This window comes from Tamandua tetradactyla, chromosome 6, assembly GCF_023851605.1.
Source record: "Tamandua tetradactyla isolate mTamTet1 chromosome 6, mTamTet1.pri, whole genome shotgun sequence".
Classification (NCBI taxonomy): Eukaryota; Metazoa; Chordata; class Mammalia; order Pilosa; family Myrmecophagidae; genus Tamandua; species Tamandua tetradactyla.
Window position 1 is genome coordinate 40,731,146 of NC_135332.1, and position 21,245 is coordinate 40,752,390.

Here is a 21,245-nt window from a genome sequence, read left to right on the forward strand (position 1 = left end):
CTTTTATTTCCCCTATTGGGGTTATATTTTTATAATTTATATACATCTGTTTTCACAGTGGTTTTTTTGTTAAATTCCTTTAGATTGTATAGATTTCTACCATTTTATCTTAGGAAAAGTTACCTTGTCTGCCCTCTTGGAGTGGAAAATACAGTTCCTTCAGTTTTAGGAAGCTTTTTATTTAACACTTAATTCTGTAATATTTGAAGGGCAGGCTAAGAAGCCATTTTTTTGCCACCATAAATTCTTTGAATCTGTTGGTAAGTTACTTCATTCTTCAAGTTTAAATTCTTGATGAGCAGGGATTTTTTTTTTAGGTGAACATATAATGAATTTATTCATTTAATTAAAAAAAAATTTTGCAAATATGCTCCCTTCCTCATCCCTCCATCACACCCTCCCCCAGTAATCTGTAATCTGCTATCTCTATGAATTTACCATTTCTAGTAAATGCATGAGCAGGGATTTTGTGTTTATTTGAGGCATGATCCTGAAAAAAGCACTTATATTCACCTTCATTCACGAGGATTTCAGTTTAGAAAAAAAGGTCTGCATTGCCTGTCTTTTTAATTTGCTTTGGTACTCCTTTTATTAGCTGGTTGTATTTTTTTGATTCATTTTCTTCCTGTTTTTGTCTATTACAGTCCAAACATGTCTTACCTAGTTTGTCCTTGTTCTAATAGATTATTTGTTCTTCCTGGTTTTTGTTTTCCCCAGCCTTTCCTGATGTTTCCAATCTAGTGTGTTTCAGGAATCTCACTGTCACTTTTTTTGCAATCCTCTTTAAAACAACAAAGCAGAACATTAAAAATAGATCTGCAGTTCATTCATTCTTAACTTTGTGAGTTTGGGGATTTTTTGTTGTTGTTATTTACTTGGTTTTCTTTGTTGTCCAGTCATGTGCTTAAAGTGTCTCATGTTTATTTGCTCTTCCTCTCCTGTGTCTTCTTCATTTTGGTTGCATGTATATGCTTTCCTTTCTGAACTAGTTGATTCTTTTAGTTGCAGGTAATTTTTTGTATCAAATGTTTCTTTTTTATAGTTTTAGTTACAAGGATATATCCTCAGCCATTACTCATTCTGTCCCCTCCCTCTCTATTTCTTTCATAAACATGGAAATAGACAGTAGCGTCTTTGAAATGTCTCTTTGTAATGATATATACAATTGGGATTCATCTTAAAAAATATTCATTAAGCGCGGACCACATGGTTCAGCAGGCAATGTTCTTGCCTGCCATACCTGAAACCTGTTTGATTCCTGGTGTCTGCCCATGCAAAAAAAAATTTCATTAAAATTAGAGAAGTTAAAATAGTAGAGATCTTCAGAAAAAAGACAAAAGAGTTAATTAATAGTATTCCTTACAATCAAGTGCTAAGCTTTTTAAAAAGTAACTTGTCAATAGAAAATTTTTTAAAGGGGAAATATGTGACTAGATGCGGTGTTAATTCTGATTTAAATGCAGGTTGTGACTCTTTTTTTCCTATTTGTCTACTAAGAAGAGTTGAATTTTCTAGTGTTGTCTTTTAAGTAAAATCGTTTAAAACTTGTTTTAAGCATTCCAACAGTTCACTGAGCATTTGTTGATGCCGTGCCATATGTGTAATCCTATAGGACATGAAACTGAGGCTCAAAAATTTTTACATTTTTTTTATCTTTTAATTAGTTGTTTGACATAAATGGTATATAATGTTTCTGGCTGAGTGTTAATTTCCTTTCACTGGTAAAGGAAAAAAATAGGGTGAACCTTGGTCCTGGTAAAGTACGTTAGTAATGTATTAATGTTTTTTTCTATAATTGAAAGAAAAGGTAGGTCAACCCTTGAGCCCTTAGAGAATTGTTTTGAAGTTTTTGTGTCTTTTAACTTTTGATTCCTTCCTTATACTGTGTGTTTATATGGGATACAATTTAGTTTGACATATATCAGTTTTCCTTTCATCTAGTGGCAACACGTTTTTTTCCTGGATAGATCACATGCATACCTTGTCTGCAGCCAAGCCTAATAATAGAGTGTGCTATCTCACTGGGTTTATCCCTCTGAGGCTCTGAGTGTCAGATACAGATTATTTTATTATTGCTATGATTACAATGCAGAATATGTTTTTCTATAAAAATGTTCTGTAGTTTAGTCAGTTTGTTATCTACCCTGGATTGTAGTATTAAGTGTCATAATCTTGCCTATGGTATTACTCCTAATTGTAATTGTATTTTCTAGTAATATACTATATCCAATAAATAATGTTGACTGGTTTCTAGTAGGTAGTATCAAAACTAAAAATGCCCTGAAAGCTACGGAGTATTGAAGTGGAAGGTCAGAAGAGATCAGGGCTCAAAGTTGACTTTGCTACTACCTACTTATCTGATGGGCTTGGCTGTCTTGGACAGCATTTGTTCATTTCTAAAACCAGTGAATTGAACTAATGTAATCCAGCCCTAATGTTCTTGTAAGCTAGAGAAAGAAACTGATTTTTCTTTGTTGAAGTAGATTAAGCCAGTTTGGTGTTCATTTTTTTTGTTGTTTTCATTGTTAATACTTTATTATAATTTCACACTTATAGAAATATTGCAATGGTAAAGGGACTCCTTCATACCCTTTTCTAATTTTCAACAAGTTTTTAAATTGTAATATATATATAAAACAAAATTTTCTGTTTTAACTTTTTTTTAGCAATTTTTTATTAGAGCAGTTTGGGGTTTACAGAAAAATCATGCAGAGATTACAGAGTTCCCATCTTAAATTTATTTTTATTGTGATATCATATATAAAATATAAAATTTGCCATTCTAACCATATTAAATGGTACACTTCAGTGGCATTAATTACTTTTACAATGTTGTGCTACCATCAACATCATCCATTACCGAAACTTCAACACCTAAAACAGAAAGTCTTTACCTGTAAGTAATAATTCCTTGTTCTACCTTCAGCCCCTGGTAACTCCTAAACTGCTTTCTGTCTGTGAATTTTCATATTCTAAATATTTCATATAAGTGGAATCATACAAATTTTGCCTTTTTGTGTCTGGCTTATTTCATTTAGCTTAATGTCTTCATGATTCATTCATGTTATGGCATGTATAAGCACTTAATTACTTTTTAAGGCTGGCTAATATTCCATTGTATGGGTATGTCACATTTTGTTTATTTGTCCATCCATCGATGGATACTTGGGTTGTCTTCACCTTTTGTCTGTTGTGAATAATGCTGCTGTGAACATAAGTGTATAGTTTAACCAATTTTTTAATGTAATTTTATTGAGATATATATTCACATACTATGTAGTCATCCAAATTGTACAGTCATTGGTTCACAATATCACCATATAGCTGTGCATTCGTCATTTTTTAACATTTTCATTATCCAAAAAAAGTAAAAATAAGAATAAAAGTAAAAAACATCTCATACCTTTCTCCTATTATTTATTTATTGTCTTTTTTTTCTTACTCATCTGTCAGTCACAAAGTTTCATAGTCACATGGTCATACCTTAAATCTATAGTTATTTGCCCTTCTTCAGGAATCAGGGGTATCGAATTATAGTTCAACAGCTTCAGCTATTGCCCTCTAGCTACTCTAATCCCCCAAAACTGAAAAGGAATATCTGTATACTGCATAAGAATAACTCCAGAATGACCTCTTGACTATTTGAAATCTCTCAGCCACTGAAACTTTATTTTGTTTCATTTCTCTTCCCACTTTTGGTTAATAAATTTTTCTCAGTCCCATGATGTCAAGCCAGGCTCATCCCTAGGGGTCATGTCCCATCTTGCCAGGGAGATTGACACCCTGGGAGTCATATCCCACATGGGAGGGCAGTGAATTCACCTGTGAAATTGGCTTAGAGAGAAAGGAGAGGCCACATCTGAGCAACAGAAGATGTTCTCCGGACCTGACTTAGATTAGGCATAATCATAAGTAGGCTTAACTTCCCCTTTGCAGAAGTAAGTTTTATAGGGGCAAACCCCAAGATCGAGAGCTAAGCATTGGGGACTGCCAAATTGATGGGCCAGGCCCTTGATCTTAGGGCTTAACCAATTTTTAACAGTTTGCCCCATTTGCTTTGTTACATATAGTTATAAATATGCATTTTATTTCTAACTCATTTGAAAGTTGGAAACATTTTATTCCCTTTCACAAAATAAGTCAGTGTGTGTTCACTATTAATAGGGCATTCTCTGAATATCAATATGTTTACAAAATTATCAAAATAAGAACATTTAACAGTATTTTTAACTAATGTAGAGTCCACATTGTCCCATCAATATCCTTTATACCTAGTTACTTCCTTATCCAACATCCTATCTGCCGTGAAGAAGATTTCCCTTCTCCTCAATTTATTTATTCATGTGCTCATTTGTATCAGTGTGGACCTATGGATTCTTGTATTACTCAATGAGTTTTAATCTAACAGTAGCCATATTTATTTTGGTGCTCAAATTGCCCAGATTGGATCGGTAGGAGCCATTTCAAATTGGCTATGCCCTTTTGATATGTTTTTATAATTCTTTGAGCATTTTCTTACTTTTTGGTGCAAGGAGCTGCTCTGGGTTCAGCTAGTATTTTCCTAGCTCCAGGTTTGGAACCTTTCCTTAGAGGAGCCCTGATTCCTTAAAGTAGGGAATGATATTTGGAAGCCAAGGTCTGAACTTGATAATCTATGCTCATTGCTTCTAATGTGTCATTGCTTCTAGGCTCTCGCAGTCTACAGAGCTAAGAAATAAGTTTATTTTACAGCTCTATTAAAAACCATGATGTCATATGCATATCCACAATTCTATCACATTATTCTTCCTCCTTTCCGTATTTGTAACTCCTTACTCCAGCAATGACAGTCCTGCCTCCCATTGTCCTCAGTATATTAACTCTTTTGTTCAAAGCTTTGGCTGTTGAGGATGTGCTCCAGGGAGGATTTCACTGTTTGGCTCCTGGGGTCCGAAATCTCTGCTCACCATTTGCCAGCCTGCTGGAATTTTAATAGGAATTGTGTTGAACTCTTTTTTTTTTTTTTTTTTTTTTTGGTTTATTTTTTTCTTAGAGAATTTGTAGGTTAATAGAAGATTCATGCAGAATATACAAATGCCCCATATATTCCCCCACATATGCCCTTTTCACTATTATTAACACTTTGCATCAGTGTGGTACCTTTGTTACAGTTGATGAAATATTATAATTATTCTATTGACTATAGCCCATAATTTACATTAGGGTTCACCGTTTTGTTGTATGGTCCTATCTGAGGGTTTGTTTTTTACTCCTGGTAACATATATGCAACCCAGAATGTTCCTTTCTAATCACATTCAAATAGATCAGATAGTTGTGTTAATTATATTCACAATGTTGTACTACCATCACTACCATCCATTATCAAAACTTTTCCATCACCCAAAACAAAAACTCTGTACCAATTAAGCATTGTCCTGATTCCCTACCCCACCCTGGCCACTGGTAACTGTATTCTAGTTTCAGATTTGGTAAATTTGTTAGTGTAATTATTTCACATCAGTGAGATCATACAATACTTGTCTTTTGATGTCTGGCTTATTTCACTCCACATGATGTCTTCAAGGTGCATCCACGTTGTCTTGTATGTCAGAACTTCATTCCTTGTCACGGCTGAACATTATTCCACTGGGTGTATATACCACATGTTCTTTATCCATTCATATGTTGATAAAAAATTTTAAATAGGAAGTGTGAGTTCTTCAATTCACTCTTATTTGGGGTCTCTTACCTTTCTGTATAAGTATGATAATTGTACTTTCTATTTCTGCAAAGATGGCTGTTGGAATTTTGATTGGGATTGTCTTGATTCTCTAAATCACTTTGAGTAGAATTGACATCTTAATGTTTATAACTGTGAACATGGAGTGTTGAACTCTTAATTGGCTTTTTGCTGTTTACCTTATAACATATTCAATGTGGATAATTCAATAGGGATTACAGTATCCATCTTCATTTGATCACAGTTTACTCAAATTACTTCAAGTAAAATATAAGAAATCTTGCAGCAGTTTGGTTCCACCCCCTTCCCCTAATCATTTTTACTATTGTTAGCATATATATTACATTTATATACATTATAAATCTCACAGTACAGTATTATAATACTGACAGTTTAATTTTTTAAACTATGATGTGTATTTGAAAAATTTAAGAGAAAAAAAGAAAACACATGGTCATCTTTATAGCTGGTAATAGAAGTCCAAGTGTTGGTTTTTAAATGTTTATTTAGAACAGTCTTAGGCCTTGCATGGAATATCAACACTAAATTTTTTAGCCATTTAGGGTGTTCAAACCTCAGATTTTAACTGTATTCTTCCGTGTCTTTTTCTTTTTCTTTTCTTTTTTTTTGCATGGGCAGGCACTAGGAATCGAACCCGGGTCTCTGGCATGGCAGGAGAGACTTCTATCTGCTGAGCCACTTTCGTACCACCCTCTTCCGTGTCTTTTTATCATGGTTTAATTTATTCTTTTATTTTAGGGCCTCAGGTGGTTTTTGTCATCTTGAAGTTTAGCAGAACTGTTTTGAAATTGATTTCCCTTTGCTAGCCTAATACAATTGGTCTATGGACATATGTTTAATGCTTTTGAATAGTAAGATAATAGCCTTTAGTATTGTATCTTATCTTCTGTGCTTTGATTTCGTGAGAAATTTTTGATTAAGCTGTACCTTTGTGATGCACTTGATGTCATTGATTTAATGGATATGAAAGATACCAGGGCCCCCAGAATTTCCACCAAAGCAGTAACATAGATCAGAGATTTATCAGTATTCCTCAATTTCACACATTAAAACTATAATTATAAAGACACAGCCTTTGCATTTGTCCTATTACATCCAGTATTGGATTTATTTTCCTTAGAACTTACTCAAACCTCTTTTTCTTTAAAAAAAATAGATAATGTCCTTGTTGACTTTGCCAGATATTCCTGTTAGAGGCCCAGTGATATATTATTTAGAGGACAGTTTATAGTTTTTTGTTTTGTTTTGTTTTGGCATGGGCAGGCTCCGGGAATTGAACCTGGGTCTCTGGCATGGCAGGTAAGAATTCTGCCTCTGAGCCACTATTGTACCACCTTACTCTCTTTTTTTAAATCTCTTAAGAGAAGAAAGAAGAAATACATAATCATTCTCTTAAGAGAAGAAAGGAGAAGGAATATGTAATTTTTGTAATAAAAAAATCAAGCCTACTGGGACACAGCTCAAAAGTTTCAGGTATTTCTCTCCAGCCACTTCAATATACCATAAACTAAAAAGGAATATCTATGTAATGCATAGTAATAAGCCCCAGGAAAACCTCTCAACTCTGTTTGAAATCTCTCAGCCACAGAAACTTTATTTTGCCTCATTTCTCTTTTCCCCCTTTTGATCAAGAAGACTTTCTCAATCCCATGATGCCAGGTCCTGGCAAATCCTGGGAGTTCTTTATCATGTTGCCTGGCAGATTTACACCCCAGAAAGTCATGGCCCACATAGGAGGGAGGGCAGTGAGTTCAATTGCTGAGTTGGCTTAGAGAGAACACATCTGAGTAACGAAAGAGGTTCTCTGGGGGGTGACTCTTAGGCATAATTATAAGTAGGCTTATCTTCTCCTTTGCAGTGATAACTTTCCTAGCGACTAATCCTAAAATCGAGGGTTCAGCCTATTGATTTGGTTGTCCCCACTGCTTAAGAGAATATCAGGAATTCCCTAGAGGGAAAGTTGAATATTTCCTCCTTTCTCCCGAGTCCCCCAAGGGGACTCTGTGAATACTTCTTTATTCACTGCCCACATTGCTCTGGGATATACTGGGCATCACACTAACCTGGACAAACCAACAAAATCTCACACCCTATTCACAATTCCATATAATTATGGTGTTCGACTAAATTGACCTAACAAGTTAAATTATGTAATGCAGCACCCAAAATATAAATTTTGCACCAAATAAACATCTCTCCCTTTGGTCTCACAGAAGTTGAAGTTTTAAAACATGGACCATATTATCCTTTACCCTGTATTCTCATCTTTACTGGTGTTCTTTTTTAGTGTGGTTACTGTCTGACATGACTTCCTTTCAGCCTGGAGAACTTATTTTAGAATTTCTTGTAAATCAAATCTGTTAGCAGTGAATTCTTTCAAGTTTTCTTTATCTGGGAATGGTGTCTTTATTTTGCCTTCACTTTTGAAAGATAGTTTTGCTGAATATAGGATTCTTAATTGACAGCTTTTTCCTTTCAACACTATGAGTATGCCATCCACTGTTTTCTGGCCTCCACTATTTCTAATGAAAAGTCAGCTATTAATTTCATTGGGGGTTATATGTAATGAGTATAAATACTGCTTTGTGTATTTTTCTTTATTTTTGGCTTTCAACACTGTGCTGGTTTGAAGGGATGTATGCCCCCTAGAAAAGCCATGTTTTAATCCTAATCCCATTTTGTAAAGGCAGCCATTTCTTCTAATCCCTATTCAGTATTGTATGTTTAAAGCTGCAATTAGATCATCTCCCTGGAAATGTGATATAATCAAGAGTGGTTGTTAGGCTGGATTAGGTTGAGGCGTGTCTCCACCCATTTGGGTGGGTTTTGATTAGTTTCTGGAGTCCTATAAAAGAAGAAACATTTTGGAGAATGAGAGATTCAGAGACAGCAGAGCGGAACGATATAGCCATGAGAAGCAGAGTCTACCAGCCAGTGACCTTTGGAGATGAAGAAGGAAAATGCCTCCTGGGGAGCTTCATGAAGCAGGAAGCCAGGAGAAGAAGCTAGCAGATGATGCTGTGTTCACCATGTGCCCTTCCAGATGAGAGAGAAACTCTGACTGTGTTCACCATGTGCCTTTCCACTTGAGAGAGAAACCATGAACATCATCGGCCTTCTTGAACCAAGGTATCTTTCCCTAGATGCCCTAGATTGGACATTTCTATAGACTTGTTTTAATTGGGACATTTTCTCTGCCTTAGTACTGTAAACTAGCAATTTATTAAATTCCTCTTTTTAAAAATCATTCTGTTTATGGTATACAGCATTCCAGAAGCTAGCATACTAGAACAAACACTTTGTTCAACATTTGAGTGTAGACGTGGTTATCTTTGCATTTATACTTCTTGGAATACTTTAAAGGTCTTACATGTGTAGTTTATGATTATCATCACATTTTTTGGAGTTTTTAGCCATTATTTTCTCAAATATTTTTTTCAGTCCCTCTCTTTCTTTTTCCTAGTATTCCCATTATACCATGTTTGTGTGCTTAATGGTGTTAAACTCTTCTCTCAGGCTCTGCTCATTCTCTTCCTTCTTTTTCTATTCTTCTCAACTTCATTCCTTTTTATGGCTGAATAATATTCATTGTATGTATATACTACATTTTATTTATCTGTTCATCAGTTGATGGATACTTGGGTTGCCTCCATCTTTTGTCAGTTGTGAATAATGCCACTATGAAATGCAAATATCTGTTTGAGTCCCTGATTTCAATTCAATTGCTTCTTTTTTTATAATTTCTCCCTCTTTCCTGTTTTTCTCTATTTTATGAGTTATTGCCATAATACTTTCCTTTAATTCTTTCAACATGGTTTCCTTTAGTTCTTTGGACATTATTTTTAATAGCTGCTTTGAAGTCTGTCTGCTAAGTCCAACATCTGGGCCCCCTCAAAAGTCCATTTCTATCACCTGCTTTTTTCCCTGCTTATAGGTCACACTTTATTATTTTTAATTTTGGTTGAAAAATGCACATGTAAGGTAATATATTGTAGCAACTCTGGATACCCCTGAGGTTTGTTATTATTGTGGTTTTTGCTTGTCTGTTTGCTTGGTAACTTGGTAACTTGGTAACTTATTCTTTGAAGTCTCTTTCTCCCAGTGTGTAGCCTTTGATGTTCTGCTTAGATTTTCCTCTTAGTACATCTATAAGCCTAGCTTCCTAGAGTTTATTTCTGGATTAGCACAGTTTAGTGATCAGGCACTGACTGGTGGAGGTTGTACCTAAGCTCCAGTGATGTTTTTACCCTTCACCATTGGATTTAGGTGTGGTTTGGAGACTATTTTCACAGTTCAAGGAGTATTTTAATTCGTCTTGCCTTCAGTCAAGGGACAGTGGCTGAGAAGTTCCTTTCTGGTCATGCTTCAGGTGGCCCAGTTTGGGTATGTGCACCATCTTCTGGACCACCATGACCTCCCTGTTAAATTTCTGGCTGGCCTGCCCCTGTTGGTACCATACTAAGTTGTAACCTCCATTTATTGCTGTGTGCTCTATTGTTTTTTACAGTAACCCTACAGCAAATATTTCTCCATAGTCTTTTCCAAATAAAGTTAGGCCCCTGGGCAGAACCTCCATGCTATGGAGAAGGAGCTATGGGGTGGATGGGGAACTGCTCTGTAGTGCCCACCCCTCCTGGTTCTTCCCTATGGAGGAGGAGCCAGGGGAGAATGGGAGCTGATACCGTGACTGCCACCACTGCCCAATACAGATCTTTCCTAGCACAAATTCAGGTGAGATGGAATCTGTGGATGTCTACTAGCTAAAAACAAACAAACATAAAAACCTGGAGTAGCTCTAGGAAGTTTGGAGTAATGAGAACTGCCACTTAGCTGCTCAGCCCACAGAAATAGCTCTTCCACAGCACAGATATTTGGGGAGATGGGGACCTGCACTCTTTATCAGCTGACCTTCCCTAATTTTACAGAGCAGGAGCTAGGGGTGGGGGAAAGGGTCCTATTCATGAGCTGCCAAGCCCTCTGGAATAGCTCTTTCTCACAGGGAGCTGTAGGTGGTAGGAGGATGGGAGCAGCCCCTAATTCAAATGCCATGGCCTCTTGCTTTTCTTACTGAATTCCATAGATTTTGACTAAATGCCTTTCAATTTGTAAACCCTTTGCTTACACTCCAGAGACTTTGAATGATTATTTTTGTTAATTGATAATTTTGATTATTTTAATAGATGTCTCTGGGGGTGAGATTTTGCTGAATTGTATTACTATTCCCAGTATATATGCATACTTAAAAATTCAAGCATTGCAAAAGGATTTAAGTGAAAAGCAATTTTCCTTCCTAACCATGTCTTGAGGTCTGCTTCCTAGTGGCAACAACTGCTACCAGTTTCTTATGAATACTTAAAGAAATATTCTTGCTATTTTTATAAATGACTTAGACTTTTTTTTTATAACTTTTTTTATTGTATAGTATACATATATACAAAGCAAAGAAGTAAAAAAGCAAGTTTTCAAAACATTCTTCAACAAGTGGTTACAGGACAGATCCCAGAGTTGGTCATGGGCTACCATATGATCAACTCATATTTTTCCTTCTAGCTACTCCAGAGTATAGGAGGCTAGAAGGCTTAAATACTTTTTTTATCATCATAATTGACTTTTTTTCCTCCTTTTTTTGTGAAAAATAACATATATACAAAAAAGCTATAAATTCCAAAGCACAGCGCCACAATTAGTTGTAGAACATATTTCAGAGTTTGACATGGGTTACAATTTCACAATTTTAGGTTTTTATTCCTAACTGCTCTAAAATATTGGAGACTAAAAGAGAGATCAATTTAATGAGTCAGCATTCATATTCATTTGTTAAATCCTATCTTCTATATATAACTCCACCATCACCTTTGCTCTTTCCATACCTCTCTTTAAGGTTGTTTGTGCTAAGGCAATTCTAAATTTTTGCTATTGGAAGAATCTGTCACTAATACGGAATGGGGACATGGAACTATCTGATATTCTGGAGAGGCTGGCTTGGTTTCAGTACTTATCTGGACCAGGGACCCATCTGGAGGTTATAGGTTTCTGGAAAGTTACTCTAGTGCCTGGAACCCTTGTGAAATCTTAAATATTGCCCTAGGTGTTCTTTAGGATTGTTCTTCTCCTGGTTGGGGGTTAGCAGGTTATGATAAGTAGCAAGGTCTACCTGAAGCTTGCATAAGAGCCACCTCCAGAGTAGCCTCTCTACTCTATTTGAACTCTCTCTGCCACTGATGCTTTATTAATACATCAGTATTTTCCCCCGTATGGTCAGGATGGAATTTGTTGATTGACCTAGACTTTTAAAACTTGGATCATCAAGAACTTCAGCTGCTCCAAAATGCAGCTTCAGTTTTAGAGCCTGTGACTTTTTGAGAATCCACAATTAGGGAATTCCAGGAGATCCCCTGACTGATAGATAGGCTTGTCTCTTTCGTTAAGAACCAGGCCAGAGCTGTTGCTGGAGTCTAGTACAGTTTGTCCTTCAGATGGGTAATACCTTCTAGAGAATGATATTTAGGTGCTTGAAATGAGATGCTTTGGTTTAAAAATGAGTATCCCTAAGGGATTCAAGAGTGGGTATTATCAGTCATTTGTATTTTAATAAGACCATTGTATGACCTGAGATAAATAGTATTTTTTCTCCTTTTGTCTGTCCTTCAGTTGTTACCTGGTCAAGTGGTAACACTTTTCTTTACTCCGATTTTTTCCTCCTAATATCAGGGTCTGATGTTTGCACATTCACATTATAGGTCTATGTATATGCTGCCGTCTGGATTCAGTCAACAGGTTGCTTCTGCTAAATCTAGCTGTGATGGGAATAGAAATTATGATACAGTCTGAAGGAAGGAGCCATGAACAGCTTTAAAAAGGGACTTTGAAAGAAAATTAGCCTGGATAAAGTGTTATGTAGAGAATTTGGGCAACCAGAGAGCATGTCAGGCTTGAGTAGGATCAGAAAACTATTATCAATGTCAGTAACAGATGAATCTCAAAAACATATGTTGAGTAAAAGTACGTATTGTATGATTTCATGTATATGAATGTTAAAACAGGCAAAAGTCATCTGCAGTATTAGAAGTCAGGATATGGTTATCCTTATAGAAGGGAATGGAATTTTGGAAGTGGGGCATAAAGGAGACTTCTCGAATGCTGATAATATTCTGTTTGTTGATCTGTGTGTAATGTTATGTTTGTGGATGGTGAGCTACACACTATATGACCTGTGTAGTTTTCTGTGTGAATGAATGCTATACTTCAATATAAAGTTAAAAGGAAAAGAAAAAAGTTGCATATATGGATGTGATATCTAATTGCCTATAGGAATTGGATAAATAGGGACTGGTTAATTTGCATTATGTTCCAATACCCCTGAGGTATCTATTTTTGAGAATGAGTAATTTTTTATGTACTGACATAAAGCTGTTATTAAATGAATAAAGCAAGTTGTGGAACATATATACCATTTCTCTAAAATAGAATATTATATATCTATTTATATATATACATTGAAAATGTCTGGAAGGACATAGACCAAATAACTAACAGTGGTTAGCCGTGGGGATTAGTTTATATGTGATGTGACAAAGTGGGGAACATAGAACTTTTGCATTGTATCCTGGTATTCTTATAAGAAAACTAATTTATAGGCAAGCAGATTGGGAGAAGTAAGGTTGTTTTTCTGTTAAAATCTGAGTAAGGGGTACAAGGGAGGTTCAGTGGTAGAATTCTCGCCTGCCATGCCAGAAACCTGGGTTCGATTCCTGGCCAATGCACTTCCCAAACCAAGAAACCAACCAAACAAGCAAACAAAAATTCAACAAATCGTGCTGCAATGACAGGATACTCACACGGAAAAAGAATGATATGTGACCCCACCATACAGCATACAAGAAAAAGAAACCTAAGGTTAAACAAAGAAAATGAGTTGGGAGAAAAATTAGAGCTAGCAAGAAGAGTTAATGTAATTCTACCTTAGACCACCCTAGAGGATAAGGAAGATTTTAATGAGCTTGAATAAACAAAGTGTATTTAGGCACTTAATGTAAAATAGAACTAAATTGTCTTTCCATTTATCATTTTAGTTGATCCAGAGTACCAGAAAGAAGCAGAACAGAGACATCGAGAGTTGGCAGCTAAAGCTGGAGGATTTAATGACTTTGCAACTTTAGCTGTCATCTTTGAACAATGCAAATCAAGGTATGCAAGGTAGTCCTATGTAGTGGAAAGTGTCGGTTTGAGGCAAAGCTCCAATAATATTAACTTCATGACTTTAGACAATAAGGTTCCGTGAGGATGATACTGTCCTCAAAGTATTTTTGTGAATATTAACAAGATGATATCAGATGAATGTTATGTACTATACATTGTTTCTCATTCATCTTTTCCCAAGCTTTTCCTTAAAATGACCTTAGAGAGTTTTAAGATACCAGAATTTTTGTTTTACAGTGGAGCTCCAGCTTCATGGTGCCAGAAACATTGGATTCATTGGAGGTGCTTATTTTCTGCATTTCGTGTGGAAGCTCAACTTCGAGAACTAATCAGAAAGCTTAAACAGGTGATTGCTAAAATGTTTTTCTTCTTAAGAGCATTTTTATCCTATATATTTCGTATTTAGTTTTCATTAATGTACAGTCAGTGTCTACCAATTTACCCCTCCATATCTACTTGCTACTGTGTATAGCCATTTCCCTAATTCCATGAAAGATTCCTAGTGGTAATAGAGTAATTTTAGCTGCAGAAATGAGGATTTTAAAAAATAGCTTTACTGAGATATAATTGACATGGTAACTGTCATTTTTAAAGTATACAATTTATGAATTTTGACATCTGTATATACCTATGAAACCATCAACATGAGTTTCTTTATACCTGTTTGAAATCCTTCCATCTTGTGTCCCAGAGTTCCCTCACCCTTACCCAGGCAACCATTAATCTGCTTTCTGTCACTATACATTAGTTTGCATTTCTGAGAATTTTATGTAAATGGAATCATGTAGCATGTACTCTTTTGTCTTTCTTTTTGACTCAGCATCATTATTTTTGAGATTCATCCATGTTTATAATGTATTTTTTAATTTATTTATTAATTAAAAAATTAAGAAACCAAATAAAACATCAACATATATAATCAGTAATTCACAATATCATCACTTAGTTGCATATTCATCATTTCTTAGAACATTTGCATTGATTCAGAAAAAGAAATAAAAAGACAATAGAAAAAGAAAGAAAACGAACACAGGAAAGGAAAAAAAAAACAGATTATACCTACCATACCCCTTACCCCTCGCTTTCATTTATCACTAGCATTTCAAACTAAATTTATTTTAGCATTTGTTCCCCCTGTTATTTATTTTTATTCCATATGTTCTACTCTTTTGTTGACAAGGTAGATAAAAGGAGCATCAGACACAAGGTTTTCACAATCACACAGTAACATTGTGACAGCTATTATCATTATTCAGTCATCCTCAAGAAACATGGCTACTGGAACACAGCTTTACATTTTCAGGCAATTCTCTTCAGCCTTTCCATTACATCTTGAGTAACAAGATGATATCTACTTACTGCATAAGAATAACCTCCAGGATAACCTCTCTACTCTGGAATCTCTCAACCATTGACACTTTGTCTCATTTCACTTTTCCCCCTTTGGGTCGAGAAGGTTTTCTCAATCCCTTGATGCTGAGTCTCAGCTCATTCTAGGGTTATAGTGTGTTTTAATAGTTAATTCCTTTTTATTGCTGAGTAGTATTCCATTCTATGGCTGTACCTTCGTTTATCCATTCAACTGTTGATGGATTTTTTTTGTTTGTTTTCATTTTTTGGCTAGTACAAATGTAACTGTTTGTATACAGGTGTTTGGACATATGCTTTCATTTTTCTTGGGTAAATACCTAGGATTGAATGGCCAAATCATATGTTTAACTTTTTAAAGAAACTGCAAAACTGTTTCAAAAGTGGTTGTCCTTGCACACTTTGATCAGTCCATTTACTTTTAGCTGTCCATATAATAGTGTAGTGGTTTCTCATAATTTAAATTATATTATGTAATGATTAGTGGTGTTGAACAAATTTTCGTGGGCTTACTTGCTATCTGTTTTAAAATACTAAAGCTGCTGAAATGTAATATACCAAAAATGGAATGGCTTCTATAAAGGGAATTTATTAAGTTGCAAGTTTAGAGTTCTAAACCCATGAAAATGTTCAAATTAAGGTACCAACAAGAGGTTACCTTCATTCAAGAAAGGCTGATGCCATCCAGAACACCTCTGTCAGCTGGGAAAGCACATGGTGACATGTGCTAGTTTTCTCTATTGGCTTATTCAAACAGCTTCCTCAGTATAGTTATCCCCTTTTTAGTTTAAGGCATTTTCTTTCTGTATCTCCAAAGTTCTCTGGCTATGTGGGTTCTGTTAGTTCTTTCCAAAGTGGTTCCCTCTTAAAGGGAACTTTAAAGTACTCCAATAAGCGCCTTGAATGGGTGGACATTCATGGCAAATTCTGGGATGGTGAGTCCCACAGTCCACTGCCAGACAGATTGGGCCAGACATATATGTAACTGTCCTGTTATTGCAGTCCTTTAACTGTTATATGGAACTTTGAGATACCAGTTCTTGCTGTTCAGAGCTTCTGTGGGAAATAAAGTGCCACAGTGCCTCATTCTGCCGTCTTGATTGGGGCAGGGCACTATGGTTCATTTTGAGTCAATTTTTGTATTTAGTGTGAGATATGGACTGAAGTCCTTTATTTATTTTTTGCATATGTGCATCTTATTGTTCCAGCACCATTTACTGAAAAGTCTGTTCTTCCACTGAATTGCCTTTACTTTTTTTTTTTTTTATGAAAAATTAGTTGTCCAGCCCTCAGTCTTGGGGTTTGTTCATATGAAACTTACCCCTGCAAAGGATAAACTAAGCCTAGTTAAAATTAGGCCTAAGAGTCACCCCTAGAGAACCTCTTTCGTTACTCAGATGTAGCTTATCTCTCTCTCAGCCAACATGGCAAGCAAATTCACTGCCCTCCCCCCTCTCTACGTGGGACATGACTCCCAGGTAAACCTCCCTGGCAACGTGGGACAGAAATCCTAGAATGAGCTGGGACTCAGCATCAAGGGATTGAGAAAACCTTCTTGACCAAAAGGTGGAAGAGAGAAATGAGACAAAATAAAGTGTCAGTGGCTAAGAGATTTCAAAAAGAGTCAAGAGGTTATCTTGGATGTTATTCCTACGCATTTTATAGTTATCCCCTTTTTAGTTTAAGGTATATTATGAGAGGCTAGAGGGAAGTGCTTGAAACTGTAGAGCTGTTTCTAGTAGCCATCTTTCTTTAAGATGAATGTATAATGATTTAGCTGTTGCAGTGTGACTGTGTAACTGTGAAAACCTTATGTCTGATACTCCTTTTATCTATGGTATAGACAGATGAGTAAAAAATATGGATAATAAATAGTAAATAATAGGGGGAACAAAGGTTAAAATAAATTTAGTAGATTGAAATACTAGTGAGCAATGAAAGGAAAAAATAGGGGTAACAGGTTAAAATATGTTAGGTAGATAGAAATACTAGTGGTCAATGAGAGGGAGGGGTAAGGGTTATGATATATATGAGTTTTTTCTTTTTATTTCTTTTTCTGTAGTGATGCAAATGTTCTAAAAAGTGATCACGTTGATGAATATTCAACTATATGATGATATTGTGAGCCATTGATTGTACACCAAGTATGGAATATTCATGTATTAAGAATATTTGTGTTTGTATGTTGTGTTGGTTTGTCAATTTAAAAATTTTTTTTAATTAAAAATAATTAGTTGTCCATTTTTATGTGAATCTGTTTCTGGACTCCCTGTTCTGTCCCATTCTGTCCTATTTGTCTATCCTAATACTTATAACACATTTTCTTGATTAATGTAATTTCATAAGAAGTTCTAAAATCTATTAGGCCTACAACTTAATTTTTTCCAAATTATTTTGGCTAGCCTAGGTCCTTTGCATTTTCATACAAATCTTAGAATCAGTTTGTCTAGTTCTGTAAAAAACCTACTGGGGGTTTGATTGTGATTGCATTGAATCTATAGATCAATTTGACTAAAATTGACATTTTAGTAATACTGAGTCTTCCAACCCATGTATGTCTACTTATTTAGATTTCTTTAATTTTTCTCAGCACCATTTCATAGTTCTTAGTGTATAGATTTTTCATATCTTTTGCAAGATTTTACCTAAGTATTTCATATTTTGTAATACTAATTGTATTGTTTTCTAAATTTTAATTTCTGATTGTTCATTGCTAGTATATAGAAATCATTGATTTTTGTATTTTGTTTTTGTATACTGTAATCTTCCTAAATCACTTAGTATTTCTAGTAGCTGCTTTTGTATAATTTTCCACTGGATTTTCTATATAGAGTATTATATTTTGAAAAAGCTTTATTCATTTCTAATTTGGATACCTTTCATTTCTTACTCTTTTACCTATTGCTCTGGCTAGAGCAAGCTATTGAGTAGAAGTGATGAGAGGATTTTTGTTGTTTCTAATCTTCAGGGGATTAAGTATGTTTTTAGATGTCTTTTTGTTCTTGATCAACTTCAAATTTTGTTTTCATTACATTGGATTTGGTGAAGGGAAAGAATCCTGAGTGAATGCACAGATCTGCGATATTCTGTTAATCTTTCAAACAGACTTGAGATACAGATTCAAGTTGTTGTTAAGACCAGGATCTGTATCAGAGTCAGAGGAGGTTGACCACTTTGCTGCTGGGGGGTGTCATCTTCCAGGAGAATGGCAGGATACAGGAGTGGATGTGACCATGGAGGGCTTGGGGTCCAGGGCACCCAACCTGGCACTTGAGGGTTCTCCACGTAGATCACATGTGTTTAGGTCCACATCAGCTCTTCAAGGGCATGAGGATGGTGAAGGCTTGGAGCTAGAACTTGGGAGGTGGAAAATCGGCCATGTCTGCATGGGGACAATCTGAGGCAACTCTGGTCTTCCAGCTGTGGTCCATTATTCTTTGTAGGGCCTCTCCAAAAGAGCAAGACAAGGATTCGGATATTGGCTTCCGGTTGGCCTCCTATATAGTCCAATATAAATCTGTCAAACTTATCACATGTGGAGACATTGTCACCAGCTCTTCTTTATACCCCTCTACCTGAACCCCTGGGATATTGATTTCGATGGCATGTGATTCTTTTTCTTCTGTTTGAGATATATCACACATTCAAAGAATTCCCATTTGGGATACATCACACATTCAAAGAATTCCCATTTCATTCCTGAATGAAAGTCCTGGAGAATTTAGCTGGCCTGAGGGCCTCTCTGGTTCCTGAGTGTTTTCCTACTTTACTTCCTGGGGGTTTCTAGTTATCTCAGGATGAAACATCAGTTCTTCCATTTTTATCTCAGTTTTCTCCAGAGACTCTTTTCTCTTCAGCCATAGGTTCTAATCCAGAGTAGGCAGAGCAGGCACTTATTCCTGTGCTGTGGGAATTCAGGTGAGTATAGAGGCCCCAAGCGTGGAAATATGTTCTCTCTGCTGCGTGGAGTCTCTCTTTAGATGTATTTTTATCAGGTTGAGTTGTTTCATCTGAATTGTTTGATTTATTGGCATAAAGTTATTCATTATATCCCTTATTGTCCTTTTAATATCTATAAAGCCTGCAGTGATGCTACTTCATTCCTGCTATTGGTAATCTGTATCTTTTCTCTTTTTTTTTTCCTGACAGTTTGGCTAGAAAATTTTCAAGTATGTTCATCTTCTCAAACTAGCCCTTGGTTTCATTTGTTTTCTCATATTTTTGTTGTGTTTTGTTTTTCATTTCAATTGTTTTGGCTTTGATCTTTCCTTTTTATTTTCTTCTGCTTACTTTGTCACTTTTCATTTTCTATTTTACTAAAGTGGAAATTGAGGTCATTAAATTAAGATCTTTCTTTTTATCTAATATACATGTTTAGTAGTATAACCTTCCTCCTAAGTACTGCTTTAGTGGCACCTATAAATTTTCATATGTTGTATTTTTATTTTATTCAGTTCAAAATACGTTGTAATTTTTCCCTTGATTTCTTTTTTGACTTACAGGTCATTTGGAAATGTATTATTTAATTTCCAAATATTGGGGAATTTTGCAAAGATCTTTCTGTTAACTGATTTGTAATTTAATTCCATTGTATTCAGAGAAGATACTTTGGATACCGTGAATCCAAAAATTTCTTGAGACTTCTTTTATGTCCCAGAATATGCTATTTTGTTCTGTCTGCACTTGGATGTATTTTTAGCTGTTGTTGGCTGAAGTGTTTTCTATATTGATAAGGTCAGTTGGTTGATAGTATTGTTCCGTATCCTTTGTGATTTTCTGTCTACTTCGTTTGTCAATTATTAAGAGATGGGTATTGAAATTTCTCTTAATTTTGGGTGTGCCTATTTCTCCTTGCAGGAGTTTTTGCTTCATTCATCTTGAAGTCCTGTTATTAGATATATACAAGTTTAGGATTATGTCCACTTGACATATTAAGACTTCTATCTATAAGAAATGATCTTCTTTATCCCTGCTAATATTTCCTCTATAATCTACCTAGATAATAATTGTAGTCTCTTCACCTTTCTTTTGATTAGTATCAGCATGGTATATCTTTTTCTATCCTGTTACTTTTTTTTTCAATAGACTTCATTTTTCAGAGCAGGTTTAGGTTTACAGAAAACTTACCAGGATGTGTCTGTCTTTTACTTGTAATAACTTGTGTCTTTACATTTGAAGAGCAGGTCTTATCACCACATAGTTGAATCTTGCTTTTTTATTCAGTTTGACAACCTTTTTACCTTTTGATATGTAAAGTTAAACTCCTTTAAAGAAGTTAAAATAATAATTTTAAAAATTCTATGTATTTACTCATATACGTACTATTTAAGTGTTCTTCATTCTTTTATGTAGAGCCACAAGTCCATCTGGAATAATTTTTCTTTCATCTAGAAGTCTGGTTTTTTTTTTAACATTTCTTGTAGTACTAGTCAACTGGTGATAAAACTTTATTTTACTTTAGTTTATGAAAGATATTTTCAGTGGACATAGAATTCTACGTTGACAGTTATTTAAGCTATTTCAGTATGTTGCTGTGTCTTCTAGCTTGTGTTGCTTCTTTCAAGAAATCTGCTATCCTTTCTTTGTTTTTCTGTTTTGTAGTGTATTTTTTTCCTCTTCCTCTTGCTGCCTTTAAGATGTTTTTCTTTATCATTTGTTTTAACAATTTGATTATGATGATATGCCGTGACACAATTTTTTCATGTTTGTTTAGTTTGCAGTTTGTTGAGCTTCTTGGATCTGTGGATTTATTTGCATCAGATTTGGAAACATTTCAGTCATTTTCTTCAAGTAGTTTTCTATTCTCACCCCGACACAATCTCCAGCAATGCACTCCTTAGTGGACTCCAGTTACACATATTTTAGGACACCTAAAATTGTCCCACAACTTGCTGATACTCTCCTTATTAGAAAATTATATTTACTCTCCGTTCATTT

The 21,245-nt window shown here is 35.3% G+C and overlaps 1 protein-coding gene across 3 annotated transcripts in view; it reads left to right on the forward strand.

The window, feature by feature from the left end:
* Nucleotides 1–21,245, forward strand: part of DHX40 (DEAH-box helicase 40) — a 93,175-nt gene that overhangs the window by 50,813 nt on the left and 21,117 nt on the right. For all 3 annotated transcript variants that reach the window (XM_077164963.1, XM_077164962.1, XM_077164964.1), the window contains exons 13-14: nt 13,814–13,928; nt 14,178–14,286. In XM_077164963.1, coding sequence (XP_077021078.1) covers nt 13,814–13,928; nt 14,178–14,286 — 224 coding nt within the window. The remainder of the gene's footprint in view (nt 1–13,813; nt 13,929–14,177; nt 14,287–21,245) is intronic.